General features: G+C 36.6%; 2 protein-coding genes across 2 annotated transcripts in view; one reads left to right on the forward strand and one right to left on the reverse strand.

Moving 5' to 3' along the window:
- duoxa1.L (dual oxidase maturation factor 1 L homeolog) overlaps positions 1–1,015 on the reverse strand; it is a gene marked incomplete at its 3' end in the record, with an annotated part of 34,038 nt that extends 33,023 nt beyond the window's left edge. Inside the window, 1 exon segment of the mRNA NM_001093383.1 lies at positions 966–1,015.
- A 202-nt stretch (positions 1,016–1,217) lies between these two features.
- Positions 1,218–14,731, forward strand: part of LOC108711340 (dual oxidase 1) — a 62,731-nt gene continuing 49,217 nt past the window's right edge. The window contains exons 1-6 of the mRNA XM_018252981.2: positions 1,218–1,318; positions 4,815–4,892; positions 6,725–6,808; positions 8,199–8,363; positions 9,330–9,517; positions 14,193–14,394. Of these exons, the coding sequence (XP_018108470.1) occupies positions 4,832–4,892; positions 6,725–6,808; positions 8,199–8,363; positions 9,330–9,517; positions 14,193–14,394 (700 nt within the window). The 5' untranslated portion in view covers positions 1,218–1,318; positions 4,815–4,831. The remainder of the gene's footprint in view (positions 1,319–4,814; positions 4,893–6,724; positions 6,809–8,198; positions 8,364–9,329; positions 9,518–14,192; positions 14,395–14,731) is intronic.

Consider the following 14,731-nt stretch of genomic DNA (forward strand, 5'->3'; position numbering starts at 1 on the left):
AAAATTGGACAAAATAATCCTGTGTGCTCTTTTTTTTGAGGAAAAAAGTTACATGCGAATGGGGAATACATTGCTCCATTCATTTTCAATGAAGCTGAAAATCTCACATGTTTTAATATGCTGGGAAAATAAATGAACAAATAAAGTTGTTCGAGAATTTTCCCAATGACTTTTATACAGCTTTTACTTGCCCAGATTTTTCTGGACCTTTTTGTCATTTTTTTCTTTAATAAAAAACTATCCGAGGTTTCAGAAAATACTTGAGTTTTTCCCAAATTGAGAAGAAAACAGCAACTCAGTTCTTGACAGATCAGCCCCTTTGCTTCTAGATAGCTAAAATGTCCCAGCTTTTGTGTATTGGTTTCCATTTTAAAAACAAGTAAAAATCCTAAAATTAACCCTCTTATATGTCTTTAATTTTGTCCATTCTGAATTTTCCCCCTCGAAAATCTGAGAGCTCTAATATTTTGTTTCATCAAGTATACTTTAGTCTGTACTCAAAAATCCACAGCAGTTGGTCAGCTATTTTCTCCATCTATGGATACACAAATCTATTGTTTAGTTTCAGTGGGTCCCAGTAATTTCTTTATTTAAACCTCACCTGTCAGAGATTTTCTGTTTGCTAAACCCTTCAGCTGTAACATCAAAGAGTACCAAATATTCATAGGCAAATACGTTACTTATAAGTGTGTTTGTCATTTCTTTTCCATTAGACAAATATTCACATACCTTAGTCTGCAATACATACAGTATTTGCACATGGCATTAATGCAGAACAGCTGATATAATTGATAAATTGTATAGAGGAAGTTTCTGTATGAAAACAATGTCATAAGTAAATTATCGTTACAGAAGACTCACATCTGGAAGACAGGTAGGAACGGTATGCAGTTAATAAATTTAATGAAACCATGGCTGATCTCCAAAATAAAAATTATAACTCTACATCAAAGAATGCCCCTTACCTTGTGTCTCTCCGCAATGCCCCGTTTATTTGCAGACACGACTATTGTTGTGTGACTGTAACACTGATGAGCCTTTTCCTGTTCTTATAACAAAAAATCTGTGCACTCTGAACAATGAAACTTTTTGTGCAATCAGGTTAGGTTTGAAGCAGTCACCAAGGGCTCCTACGTTGTATCTACATGTCTGGAGTTGTGCATTGAAGTGAGTAATGCATCTGCCCTGCCTCTCTCTCTTACAAAACCAACAGGCTGGCCTTACATTTGGTAGAAATATCTTTAGTTTCACACGATGCACAAAGCTACTGGGACAAGAAACTGAGTAGATTTTTTAAGATTAACACCTCTTGCAAAACGTGAGTAACTTGGCAACTTCAGCTTTTGTGGCAAATAAAATATGAAATGTTTGATGTTTAATATAACTAATGGGCTTTTGCAGCTAAAAAGTAATAAATGCATAAATAAAATAGAACTAAATAATTAGGAAATTAGCTGGGTGAGCTTTATGGATTAACTTTAAGAGTGTTAATAAGTGATTCAGTACAAAACAGATTTATCATTAAAGTAGCATTATACATTTTTGTTTGAAACTGGTACTGCACGTGTTAATAAAATAAGGGCAGCTCAGTGGCTGGCATTTCAGCTCAGGGGACTTGGCTTTGACTCCTACCATGGTACTATCTATAAACTCCATAGTGCTTGTCTGAGTTTCCTCCTATGATTCTGATTTCTACATGATTTAACTACTTATCAGCCCCAGATAACCCATGCAGGTGAAGAGAAATAAAGAGGTACCATTCTTTTTCCATCTAGTATTTGTTTGTTTAAATAAAATAAGTTTTTCTTGTAATACTTATCACTATTGTGTGTCTGTGTCTATGTGATAATAAAATATGAACCTCTGCAAAGAGTAAAGAGTAAAGGATAGTTCCAAAAATATAAGCTGAACTGTAGCTCACCGATGAATTGTTTAATCGTAGTCCTGCTGGGTATCCTGTGTTGATACCCTATTGAATTGCTCATAAATGGTTAGAATGCAGGACAAATCCACGGCAGAAGTCTGCAAAATTCTTTTAAAGAGTAAAAGAAATCTCATGGAGTTGATATAAACTGAATGAGAGATGTTATATTGACAGTCATTATGTGCATATATGAAATACGGGACTAATTGCTTAAAATCAGACCTCATTCCTGGTTTCTTAAAAAGTATGTTTGTCTGGTATAGAAAAAAGAGTCAATTGTTGTCTCTAGGAATTTAAAAAAACAAACAAGTGAACATCACTATTCTTTGGAAAAATATTGTAACCATCCCTCCTTAGGTAAAACACTGAGCAAACATGTAACTTTTATATATGTATGAAGCATTGCAAGGGTTTGAAAGGAGCACGTTTTAACTCTCGCTTTTAGTTATTTTTATTGAGGTATATTGGTACAATATATATTTTGAGAGTATAAGCAAACCTGTTGTCTATAAAAGAGGGGAGCACACTAACTTCTTAGGAAATGTAATCTGTTTTACTGAGCAAAATGAACCTAAATATTCAGATAATGGGCAAGATTCAGTTGCATGAGAAAAACATATCTCCTAATTTAGTTCCAGGTTTTTCTATAGACTTCATGTGATAAACTATAGAATATTTTTTCATTTAATTAAATCTGGCCCTTAGCAATTATGGTTATTAGCAATGCTTATTGTATCTAGACACAAAAAAAATTATAACTCAAGTCAAATAGTTTTGGTGAAATGGATGGGTCTGAGGGGATAGCACAATCATGCAACTAATGTTGCAAAGTATAGTCACAACCTGGTGAGTTAAAATAGGAAATAGGAAATAAGGAAATAGGATTAGGAAATAAGGAAATAAGAATGCAACAGCAAAGCATGGTAGAGTTGTTCCTTGAATGCCCTTCTGCAGTTCCTCCTAGACTCAACTCAGGACTTTTGATGACTTCTTAAAAAATGAAGTACAGTAGATTGCATCCTTAAAGACATCAGCTAGCCTTTCCTTTTTAAGCTCCATATGTGTCAGGTCTTGCCACAGATGAATGACTGGCAAGTTGGAGCAATGTGCTGTGTAAGCTGGCTAATACATATATTTAACTTGATGAAAGGCAGGGAACATGTTGTTATGAAATAAGACGATTTAATAACAAAACTAGAAAAGCAGCACAGCAGGTACAGAGCAAGATGTAATGAAAAAGAAATCTGAATCCTTATACCACTCCAGTGGTTGAAGGTAGGCTGCTAACAAGAGGGATGGTTAGAGGGATGGAAGACTTAAATTATGAGGGTAGACTGTCACGGTTGGGGTTGTTTTCTCTGGAAAAAAGGCGCTTGCGAGGGGACATGATTACACTTTACAAGTACATTAGAGGACATTATAGACAAATGGCAGGGGACCTTTTTACCCATAGAGTGGATCACCGTACCAGAGGCCACCCCTTTAGACTAGAAGAAAAGAACTTTCATTTGAAGCAACGTAGGGGGGTTCTTCACAGTCAGGACAATGAGGTTGTGGAATGCACTGCGAATTCGCACCTGCGAATTCGCACCTGCCGAATAAATTCGCCCATCACTAGTGAACAGAAAGGGGCCGATTCACTAACTTCGAGTGAAGGATTCGAAGTAAAAAAACTTCGAATTTTTGTGCTCCTCGACTATCGAATTGGCGTAAATTCGCCTGAGTAGAATGATTCGAATAGATAGAGCGCAAAAACGCTGCGACTATTTGTCATTCGATAGTCGAAATACTGGATCGAGCGCAAAAACGCTGCGACTATTCGCCCATTCGATAGTCGAAGTACTGTCTCTTTTTAAAATACTTCGACTGCCTACTTCGCCACCTAAAACCTACCGAATTGCTTTAAAAGCCTATGGGAAAGTCCCATAGGCTTGTTTTCCAAGTTTTTGATCGAGTAAAAAGGCATTCGATCGAATGAAAATCCTTCGAGCAAATATTCGATCGAGGGCCTATTCGCCTGGCGAATATTCGCCAATTCGACTATTCGCCAGCGCCTAAATTCGCCCGAATTGCCTATTCGATTCTATTCGATTCTATACCCCAGTCGAATTTCGAGCGATTTAACCCCTCGAAATTCGACCCTTGATGAATTTGCCCCCTAATGATGCTTGCTGATTAGTTGTTATGGGTTACTAAACCTAAGCACTGACGGCAATTATCTGATGGATTTCCGTGGACTACAGTTCAGAAGCAAATTTTACCATTGTTAATAAATCACCCAAGTGCTTTTTATTACATATAGGAGTAAGCCTTCCTTCTCCCTTTATTGATTATTGACTTGTTCTAAAGTCACTCAACATCTCGACCCTTATTCAACATGAGTTCAGTAAATAGGGTTTGTGTTGAACTTTTTGCCTCTTGTTTTATTCATGAGAAATCTATGATTTTTATTATTTCTTGAGCTAAACAAGGCAAATTGAAGCTAATCCATGTTTAGTTCTTGTGAAGCAGATAAGAAGATTTCTGTTATACAATCCCTTTCCTAAGAGGAGTCTATTTTTCAAGGGGGATATCTGTACTCTGATATTCTAATTATCTGCCTGGCAGGAACCGGACATGGAGTAAACAGCATAAAACCAAACAAATTGATATGCTGTAAGCGAGTTCTCATCAAGAAGCATTAGTTTACATTTCACGGTTAGAAACTACAGGTTTACACATGGAGATATCTATGTATTGATTTATAGAAGAGAAAACAGCTCACTATTATTTTGATTGTATAATACAGGTTTAATTAAAATGTTTCTTTTGTTATACTAGAATGTAGTAATAATATTGTCTGCTTAAAGCAAAGCAACATACCAGTCAAACTATTGTTTATTTTATCTAGAGTTTTCCTGTCTGAAAATGAAAGCACATACATGGACCTGCATTTGGCTTTTACTTGCAGAGCTATACAACATCACATGTAAGTCAATATTGCAAGTCTTTAAAAAGAAAACATTTGTGAGACATTTAATTTAAAACACAAATAAAGGGTTAAAGGGCGTACACTCTTAAATTATTCTTCATACTGTACTTGTGATTGAGCTATATCTATGTTGGTACAAATCAATGGCAATGTTCTCTCTTTGTGGGCTTTGAGAAAATGTAGGAATGTCCCTTATATGGAGAGTGCAATTTACAGCTTCAGTGAAATGTGGTGTATAAAAGAGCAATGGACAGTAAACAGTAAAAAGTGGAGCTCTGAGAACAATAAAATAAAGTAATTGTTTTGAGCATTAATATAGTTTCCTTTGAAGAGGGGTACAAAGCAGACAGGACAGGCCTGTGGTTGTGACAGCACATTGTAAAGAAATGCTGGGGAAAAATATAATGTCATCAAGTGGTAGGAGTTGTTCTTGCCAAAATATGTGGGAAAATAACCACTTCAGACAGGAAATTAATATTAATGTTTGTCATGTGTAGTACACACTGAAATAGTCTTGATGAGGAGTCATAACACTTTGTATGTTGCCTCAAAACATACAGAAATTGCTTTTAGTGCCCTGTGATGAGACATTTGTTGTGTCATATGCACAAAGATGAAGGGCAGATAACCCAGGAGAGACATTTCTCACTTCAATTTTTTTAATGTATCCAAATATTTTACAGCCAATCACATTGCTATATAGTGCCATTTTCAGTCAGGTCCTGGGTATATGAGGCAGAGCTATTCCTCCTATCTACAGTTGTACCTGTGAGTCAGAAAAAAGACATTCTCTCTCAGTCACTGTTTTAAAAGCATAACATCAGAGCCTTAAAATAATTGTATCTAACACTTTTGATATTCCAAATGAGGTTGAGAAATGATTTAATGTTTAAAGATTTGTTTTCAATGGAAATAGTGTAACCTCATTCATATGGGTTAAGTAATTTTCTAAATTGCCTACTGAAAATGTTTAGTTCTAAATTCTGAACAGAAAAATTAAATAGAAAAAGAACTGTGTGGAACTTAATTAAATATAAATGTAATTAAATATCCCTGGTACTTTGCAATGAATAAGTCATAGACATCCCTGTTTGCACCAAAACGGTTTGCCGTATACAGTACTGTAGGGCCAAATTCATTGCTGCAAAAGCAGTAAGGGGTGCAAAATAACTCCCATAGTGCTTATTCAAGAACACTTGTAGGAGGAGATTTGAGAGCAGCCTGCACATTGCATTGAATCTATCATAAGGTGAAGTGCTAAAGGTGCAACACATTCCTGTACTCACTGTCTGCCATGCACCCACATGTGCTACCTAAATTCCAGTTCAAAATGATGTATAAACTAAGGGGCAGTGCTGTATTCATCTGGGAGATGCATGGCCTGGCATTCCATTCTAGAGTCACCATTCTGGATCAAAAAGATCTGTGTTTGGGGGCTTGCATTGCTTTGCAGGGTGGAAAGTGCAAAAAACTACTGTTTACTGTTTTTATGTGTCCTTTGAAACTTTCCCAAAAGTTGTAAATGAGCCCTTGTTTTTTTCACCATCAGAGACAAATATCCACACATTTTCTATACAGATCTGCCCTCTTTCCAAATCTTTTCACATTCATATATCCTACACCCCAGGTGCACTGTCGTAAGTGGTGTAGAAGTCTGACCAGGGAAACAAAACTTGTCTTTAGTCAGACCTGTATTTATATACATGACAATCTACATATTAATGCTCTGTTGTGTTTGAGTTTCTTTTTTCTTTTTTACAAACCCCAGTAAAATGAACATATTGCTCAGCATTTATAGCATTCACTTACTCTAACACTTACTCTAACAGATTCACAAAACAACATTAATTGGGAGATTCAACGATATGACGGCTGGTATAATAATCTATACCAACACAACCGAGGATCTGCAGGTATGAAAAAAAATGAAATATGTGGTCGTTGGCCCAAAAAGTATTTTTCTCTACATCATATTATTACATTTGTAGTGAATTCAGTAAATATTTAGCAATCATCCAAAGTTGTATCTCCACTAGCCTTTAGCTATACAATATATATATATATATAATTGCTAGAAGCCGGCACAACACATAAAATGCATATAAATTGCCTGGGTAAAATCAGCAAGCAAATGGATCGTACGATTTTCAGTGGGAGACTGTCACTAGCTTTGTCTATCATACGATTGCTGTCAGGGGCAGAACATCGGCTGATCTGTTCTTTAACTACTTGATTTGATCTGAATGGTAAGACTTTGATCTGAATGGTCAGTGGCAGGTCGGGAGATGGGAAAGTCCGATCGTACATTGATTTGTACGATCGGATCTTTGCGTCTGTGGCCAGCTTTAGTCCACAGCCGTAGACAATTAATATATCAAACAAAAAAGTCCAGACACTTGGGTAATAAAAAAGATTTTACCACATTTTCTTGCAACTTTTCGAGGCTCCCGCCTCTTTTTCAACCATTACAATGCCTACTGACATCATATCTTATATAAAGGCAATCTATTAACATAAGCACACCTCTCCATTTATAAGGGTCCTCCCACCAGTAATTACAGCACACAATTCGGTTTACATAGTAAGCAATATTCCAACATATGGTCAACCTGTGTTACGGTAACAAGTAGCATCATATACATATGATTTATACAAATCATACTCTCAATTAAGCCCCCTAGGCTGTAATGTCTGCAAAGTCTGTATCCAAAATTTCTCCCTCCTTTGGAGTTGTAAGAGTCTGTTGACCCACCCCACCCCCGCCTAGGGGGCTTAATCGAGAGTATGATTTGTATGCTTTCATTTTAAATAATGTATTTAGTCACTTTACTTTACTCCTTAAAATACAGTTCGTAGAATATTGTTCTTGTTATAGGAAATGGTTTGTGATGTAAGATGTATCCTGGATAGTAAAAGACATAAAAAAGATGTATATGATGCTATTTGTTACCATAACACAGGTTGACCATATGTTGGAACATTGCTTACTATTTAAGCCGAATTGTATGCTGTAATTACTGGTGGGAGGATATATATATATATATATCATCATATAGAATACATTCTAGAGTCATTCCATACTTGTGACTTTGACTATATTCAGTTGCTCAGTTTACGTGTTTCTTATAACATATAAGGGATGTGATCATCTTATTTTGATGAAAATAGACAGCAAATTATACCAATATAATTTAAAGTAGCACTGGTAGAAAATATGAACTGTATTAAAAGTTATTTTTTATAAGGGTAAATGTTCTACCAAGTCGTCATTTTCCATGAAATTCTATTTATACTTTGCACCAGGTTCTAGACTTCTGCGTCTTGTGCCAGCTGCCTACTCTGATGGAGTTTATCAAGCAATCCAAGAACCACAACTTCCTAACCCAAGGAAAATTAGTAATGTGGCCATGAAAGGGGATTCAGGCCTCTCTTCTAACCGCAACCGCACAATTCTTGGAGTATTTTTTGGTAAGAATATAAACTGCCTAGTAAATTGATGCGTCTTGTAACAATTGAATGCACTCATAGCCACACATTTCATCTCCTAAGAAAAAGTAAATAAGCCAGTATATCATTTTTCCCAAGCAATGATATCAATTAGAACAGAAATTCATTTTAATTAAACTAATGCAGTTCATCTAAGGAGGAGTGTGGCAGTGTGCTCTTTGCTAGTACCCTGAGAATAAATACCTTATTCTTAATACATTATACAATTAGAAAGTACTATTACCTTAAAACACATTTTATTACATATCTTCTTAAACTGGAAAAAAAACTTTAGAGTGATTTGCAATGAAAAAATTAATAAAGAAAAAAGAATTTAAAAGTATTTTATACTTGTTAGCAATGTAAACTGCTCCAACACATGTTCACTTTATTGTTCTGAAGAGCATTAAAACTAGATGTTCTTCAACATTTCTTGGCAATGTTACTGCAAGGGTGTGTTATGAATATGATTTCACCCCCGTGATGCAACTCTGAAAACAACTGACAGCATTCTTTGGCATTGTGGCAACATCAAAGAATGCAATTAATCTATATATCTTTAATCTTGGATTCTTATGGATTCTAACATTCTATTATGCTTTGTTTGCCCCAAGATAAACATTGAATCCAGACCTATAAACCTACGATATGAGGATATAATTTATCATTGTAATGATCCTAAAGTTAAACCATGAAAAATCTCTATAATTATCAAAGGCAGAACTCTTGTAATAGAAAGCAAAACTATAAGAAGGCTTAGGGGCATATTTATCAAAGTGAAATTAGAGCTAACCACAGTATAACACCACCACTCTATTTATTCATTTCTATAGGGTTTTTAGAGACATATTTATTAAATAGTGAACTCTTACTTTCACTCAATGATAAATACAAATGATTATAACCATTTTAAACCACCCACTTTACTTTATTTCCTTTATTTTTCAGGATACCATGTATTTTCTGAAATTATTAGTACAGAAAATTCGGGATGCCCTTCTGAGTTTCTGAATATTGCAGTACCTAAAGGGGATGAAATATTTGACCCAAATGCCACTGGTCAAGTAATGCTGCCATTTCAACGCAGTCAGTGGTGGAAATGTAGTGGAGAAAGTCCAAATAATCCGAGGCACCAGGTACAGCGAATGTGTGATGTTATAATGGCATAAGACACTGCTATTTTTTTTTTTTAAAACAATTGGCCAAGTATTAGTTGCCATAGATATAAATGTAAAAATGTATTGAGCTTGTTTAACATGTTCATTAAATTTTTTTATGTAATTTTTTTTTTATGTATCTTTTTCCAAATATGGAAAAGATATAAAAATTTAGAATTAAGGTCTGTCAAGTAATAATAATGCATATGCATAGAGTTTCTCCAGAATATCCTGCCTTCTGTTTTGTTCTTCTGGCCTCTCAGTGGCATTGTTCATCAGTTGCTGTAATTGAAGCTCTTGTGTCTTATCATAAAGGGTCAGATTCAATTCGGCGGGGGTCATTTATCAACACTGGGCAAATTTGCCCATGGGCTGTAACCCATGGCAACCAATCAAATTTCTGCATTCATTGTTCTACTTGCAGCTGGCTTTAAAAAGCTGATCCCTGATAGGTTGCTATAGGCAACTGCCCATGAGCAAATTTGCCCAGTGTTGATAAATGAGCCCCAGTGAGACAAAGTTATCTCATGGTTTATCAACTCATAGATGAGATTCAATTTTAGGAGAAAATACTTCTCTCCTAATTCAGTTCCAGTTTTGTTCCTATATACTTCAACAGAGTTTTTACATGATAAACCATGAGTTATTTTTTTTAATCTAGCCCAATATGTTCAAAATAAGACATGTCCAATCTGGTTATTTTTGCTTAAAGTGGAAAGTCAGGATTGATTCGGTCTAATAAACATGTTCTTCTTGCTGTCCAATTTATCAAAATATTTCCTTCCCTGCTCCATTGTCCACATCCATAAATACCAGAAAAGAACTAGATAATTCCATTCATCCTAGTTCTAATAAGTGGCAGTCTGCATTTTAATCTTGAATGTTGGGTTATATGTTGTTAATAACTGCAGCAAAATAATTCAAAAACCACAAATAATACAAAATAAAAAACAATTGCAAATTGTCTCAGAATATAACTAAATAATACTCAATATCTAAATCATACTAAAGGTTCATTTAAAGGTGAACAACCCCTTTAAGCTGAAAAGACACAGTAGTATGAATATATATATAGCATATATATACAATATATATACAGTATATATATATATATATATATAAAGATATTGGTTTTCTGCACCCCATTATATTGTTATCAGCAACTGACCTGGGTGCTACTCACAAAGGGGCACATTTATCAAGGGTCTGATATCGAGGGTTAATTAACCCTCGAATTCGATCCTCAAAGTTAAATCCTTCGAATTCGAAGGATTTAGCGCAAATACTTTGATCAAAGTAAAAATCTTTGAACGTATTCATTCGAAGGATTTTAATTGATTGATCGAAGGATTTTTTTTCGATCAAAAAAAGCTTAGGAAAGTGATGGGGAAGGTCCCCATAGGCTAAGTATGTAGTCAAAGATTTTTTTAAAGAGACAGTACTTCGACTATCGAATGGTCGAATAGTCTAAGGATTTTTTATTCGAATCGTTCACTCGAGCTTAGTAAATGTGCCCCAAAATGTAATTAGATGCAGATCCAGGATACGTGGGTGCACACCAGGAGCCTTTGAAGAGGAGGTTTTTTCAAAAACATAACATTTTATTAAAACATTTTAAAATAAGGCCAAAGTTACGGTCTCCCTCTAAGACCTTTAGAGTGTGTGCGTGCGTGCGTATGTGACATCCAAATAGTATTCTCTGCTGTGAAACTAAGGTTAAGGGTGTTTAACAAGTTTGTCTTTTAAAAGATAGACGCCTTTAAGCACACACCCTGAACATGGTATGGTATTGTTTGCTGTTTACCTGGAAATCACTAATTGATGATCAGGCAAATACTTTGTCTCAGCAGTTTCAGTAATTCCACATTTATAGATTTTTTCAAGTGTAACATAGAGACTACTGAAATAAGTTGACAGCCCATTTCCAAAACTTAAGCAACACACCATCCAGAGAACAAGGGTTATATGAGCTTTCACATGACTACTTCCTTTATACAATAAATTGGCCCTATGTTCTATTCATTCTCAAAAGCTGCATATTTTCTTTTAAATGTTTTACTGGTACCGGTATATTAATTCTGTGGGAAGATCATAAATTGGCAACTGTATTAGAGGGGAAGGGCAAACACAAAGGGGCAAATTCACTAACCAGCGAAAATTCGCCAGCGCTGGCTTCGCGCACATCGAAACACTTCGCCAGACGTAAATTCGCCTGGACAACGCTAATTCACGAAGATCCAAAGTTGCGCACAGGGTACCGAATGCTGCCGAAATTACTCCAGTGAAATTCCGCTTAGCAGTTCGAAGTTACCCTAGCTTTGGCTAATTAGCATACGGTGTGCAGTTAAAGTACAATGGACGTATATGTAGCAGCAAATACGTTACACTACACAAGGCCAGGGAACCTTAATAAAATTATAAAAAGTTGTTATATTGCCCTAAACATGTGCCCACAGTATAGTTTAGGTGCCATATGTTAGCAAATGTAGGGGGAAGGAAAATTTTATGATCTTTTTCAGTCTATCACCCTTTAAATAGGAAAAAACACCAGCGTTTTTTGGGACTTAGAAAAATGTTCAACTTTTTTTAGGAACTCCTATCTACTCTATCGCCTGGTCTGAGGTGGTGACGGCAAGTTTGGCGATAGAGGTAATGGTCAGTAAAATCAAAAACTTAGTGAATTTGCATAGTAACGCTCTTTCGCCAGACCGAAACTTCGCCTGGCGTTAAGACTGCGGAGTTGCGCCAGTGTCTATCTCCTTGGCGAAATTACGCCAGCGAATTTACACCAGCTACCATTAGTAAATCGGCGAAGTGCCGAAATGATGTCAAGGTGGCGAATTTTCCCCAGTGTTAGCCACTTAACCCTTTAGTAAATTTGCCCCAAAGGGTATCCATCTGAGGAGAAAGGTGGCTACTGGATTAGGGTCACTACCTTTCCTACTGACTAACTCTGGGCAGGGAGACGGGACTGTGACTTATCGGGAGGCAGGGCCGTGAGTGACGTAAAGGGGCAGGATGTGATGTAGCGGGGGTGGGATTTGATGTTGGAGGCGGGGCTATGACGTGGCAATTGGCGGAATCCTGCTGGGTTTTCCTAATTTAGAAAATCGGGCTGGCAGTTTTGACCCAGACAGCCCTTCAAAAAACCGTCTGTCCGGGTTAAAAACAGACAGATGGCAACCCTATACTGGATACTTCTTCAAAAGGCCAGCGTGTTTGGATGCTGTAGGGAAGATAAAATAGATTCTCCTGCGCAGTTTGGGAAGCAGACTGAAATCCAGAGCCATTCCAAGTCTCCAGCTCAGTACTGAGAGTTTGGAAGTGAGACTTGCAACCTCCAAGCAAGTTGCTAATTATCAGACTTTCCTGTCTCACATGTCAGTAATAAGTGTGCAGCAACACTCAGATACATGTAACCAGTATATTATTTGTGCAACAGCAGCAACAACACTGGCATTGGCTGTACAATATAGTTCCCCTCAGACAGACTCTGCAGAAGGAACATTCTGTGTCATATGCTATAGGAGACTCACTGCTCCAAACCACTGTGGGGTTATTATTGTTGACCAAAGTAAAGTGAAGTACAGTAAAAGCATTACCTAGAGTCAAGAATAACTACATTTAAAGTGACAGTATACATTTAAATCTATTGTACAAAGCTCAGACATCCTGGAAGTTAACGTTTGTTCAAGGGCCCTAGTGGAGCTTCCAAAAATCTCTGTATTAGATATGAGATACTTATTTACATTTTATGTTAAAATCAAATGCTAGTGTGGATGTAACTACCTTGTATTACATTTTGTTACTGTTGAATGTTTAAATTTTCTGCATTTAGCTTCCAAATCATTTCAGCCCAGTTCCTGTGTAATAAATCCGCAAGCACTGCTTATGTTAGTATTTAATGGGAATCTTTGGGGTGTCACCACAGTCATAGCACTAGTATTCCAAACAAGGGAAAGTTGTGCTCACCACTAATTTTTAAAACCATTAGGCGGGGGTGCAATGAGGCTGTGACCACAAAATACATATAGACAAATACAAGAGTCCTCTGCACTCAACCCAATATCAATATATTTAAGACAGAGACATTTTGTGCATACTGCTACTGAAAAATGCCTTACCCTTTAAACAAAACAGGGATTGTTTGTCCAATATATTTAAGATGGCCAACTACGTCAAAGTCCTCCCATATCTGGCCAGTCCTATGCTCAATGTAATCTAGTATTCCAAGCCATATCTTTGAGTGGGCTACATTCCATTTTCAACATTTCTACTCAATATAAGTGCTAGGTGTAACCAGGCATTTATGTTAATATCTAGTTGACATGGCTGACCCTGACAGTTAAAACCCCAAACAATACAGATCCTATCTTAACAATGCATCCAAGCCTCATTGCTTCTACAAGGTACCAGGCACATAAAAGGGAAAATTAATAAGCAGAAAGATATTTTTTGGGGAAAAAAAAGAATAAGAAAAAGAGCAACTTTATAGCTGGTTGTTTACATTATGTATTACATATCAAGAAACCATAGATTTTTTAGTGAATATTCAATATTAGTTTATCTTATGATTCCCACATTGCTGTTCTGAAGCTTGGGGTGAGATGGGCTTTGTACCATTTTAAAGAAATTCTATTCCTTTTTTCCCTAGATAAACTCTGTTACAGCATGGATAGATGGAAGTTCAATATATGGTCCATCCCATTCTTGGAGTGATGCTTTAAGAAGTTTCTCTGGTGGGAAGCTTGCATCTGATTTCGACCCCCTGTTTCCAAAAGAAGCAGATGATGCACTTTTAATGTGGAGAGCACCAGATCCTTCCACAGGACAGAGAGGAAAGGAAGGGATATATGGTGAGTTAATTAAAACCAGGGTCGGAACTAGGGGTGGCAGAATAGGCATGTGTCTAGGGTGCAAAGCTGGGGGGTATCAGGCACGCTTTCACGGCGTTTCAGTTTTTCGCACATGCGCACTTCTGCACGCACTTGTATGGCGCTACGACCGGGCAGGCCGCCTCAGAAGCCTGGCTGGGTTTGCCTGGCCCTGATTAAAACCTCATATTAATAAGGACACTGTACATATTTTAAAATTAACATAGCCCCTTGTGGAACATTGAAACATTTGAATTGATTGCAGTTTTATTCAAATTTCTCCATTAAAAAAAACAAGTTCCATGAGTGGATATATTGT

This window comes from Xenopus laevis, chromosome 3L (genome assembly GCF_017654675.1).
Source record: "Xenopus laevis strain J_2021 chromosome 3L, Xenopus_laevis_v10.1, whole genome shotgun sequence".
Classification (NCBI taxonomy): domain Eukaryota; kingdom Metazoa; phylum Chordata; class Amphibia; order Anura; family Pipidae; genus Xenopus; species Xenopus laevis.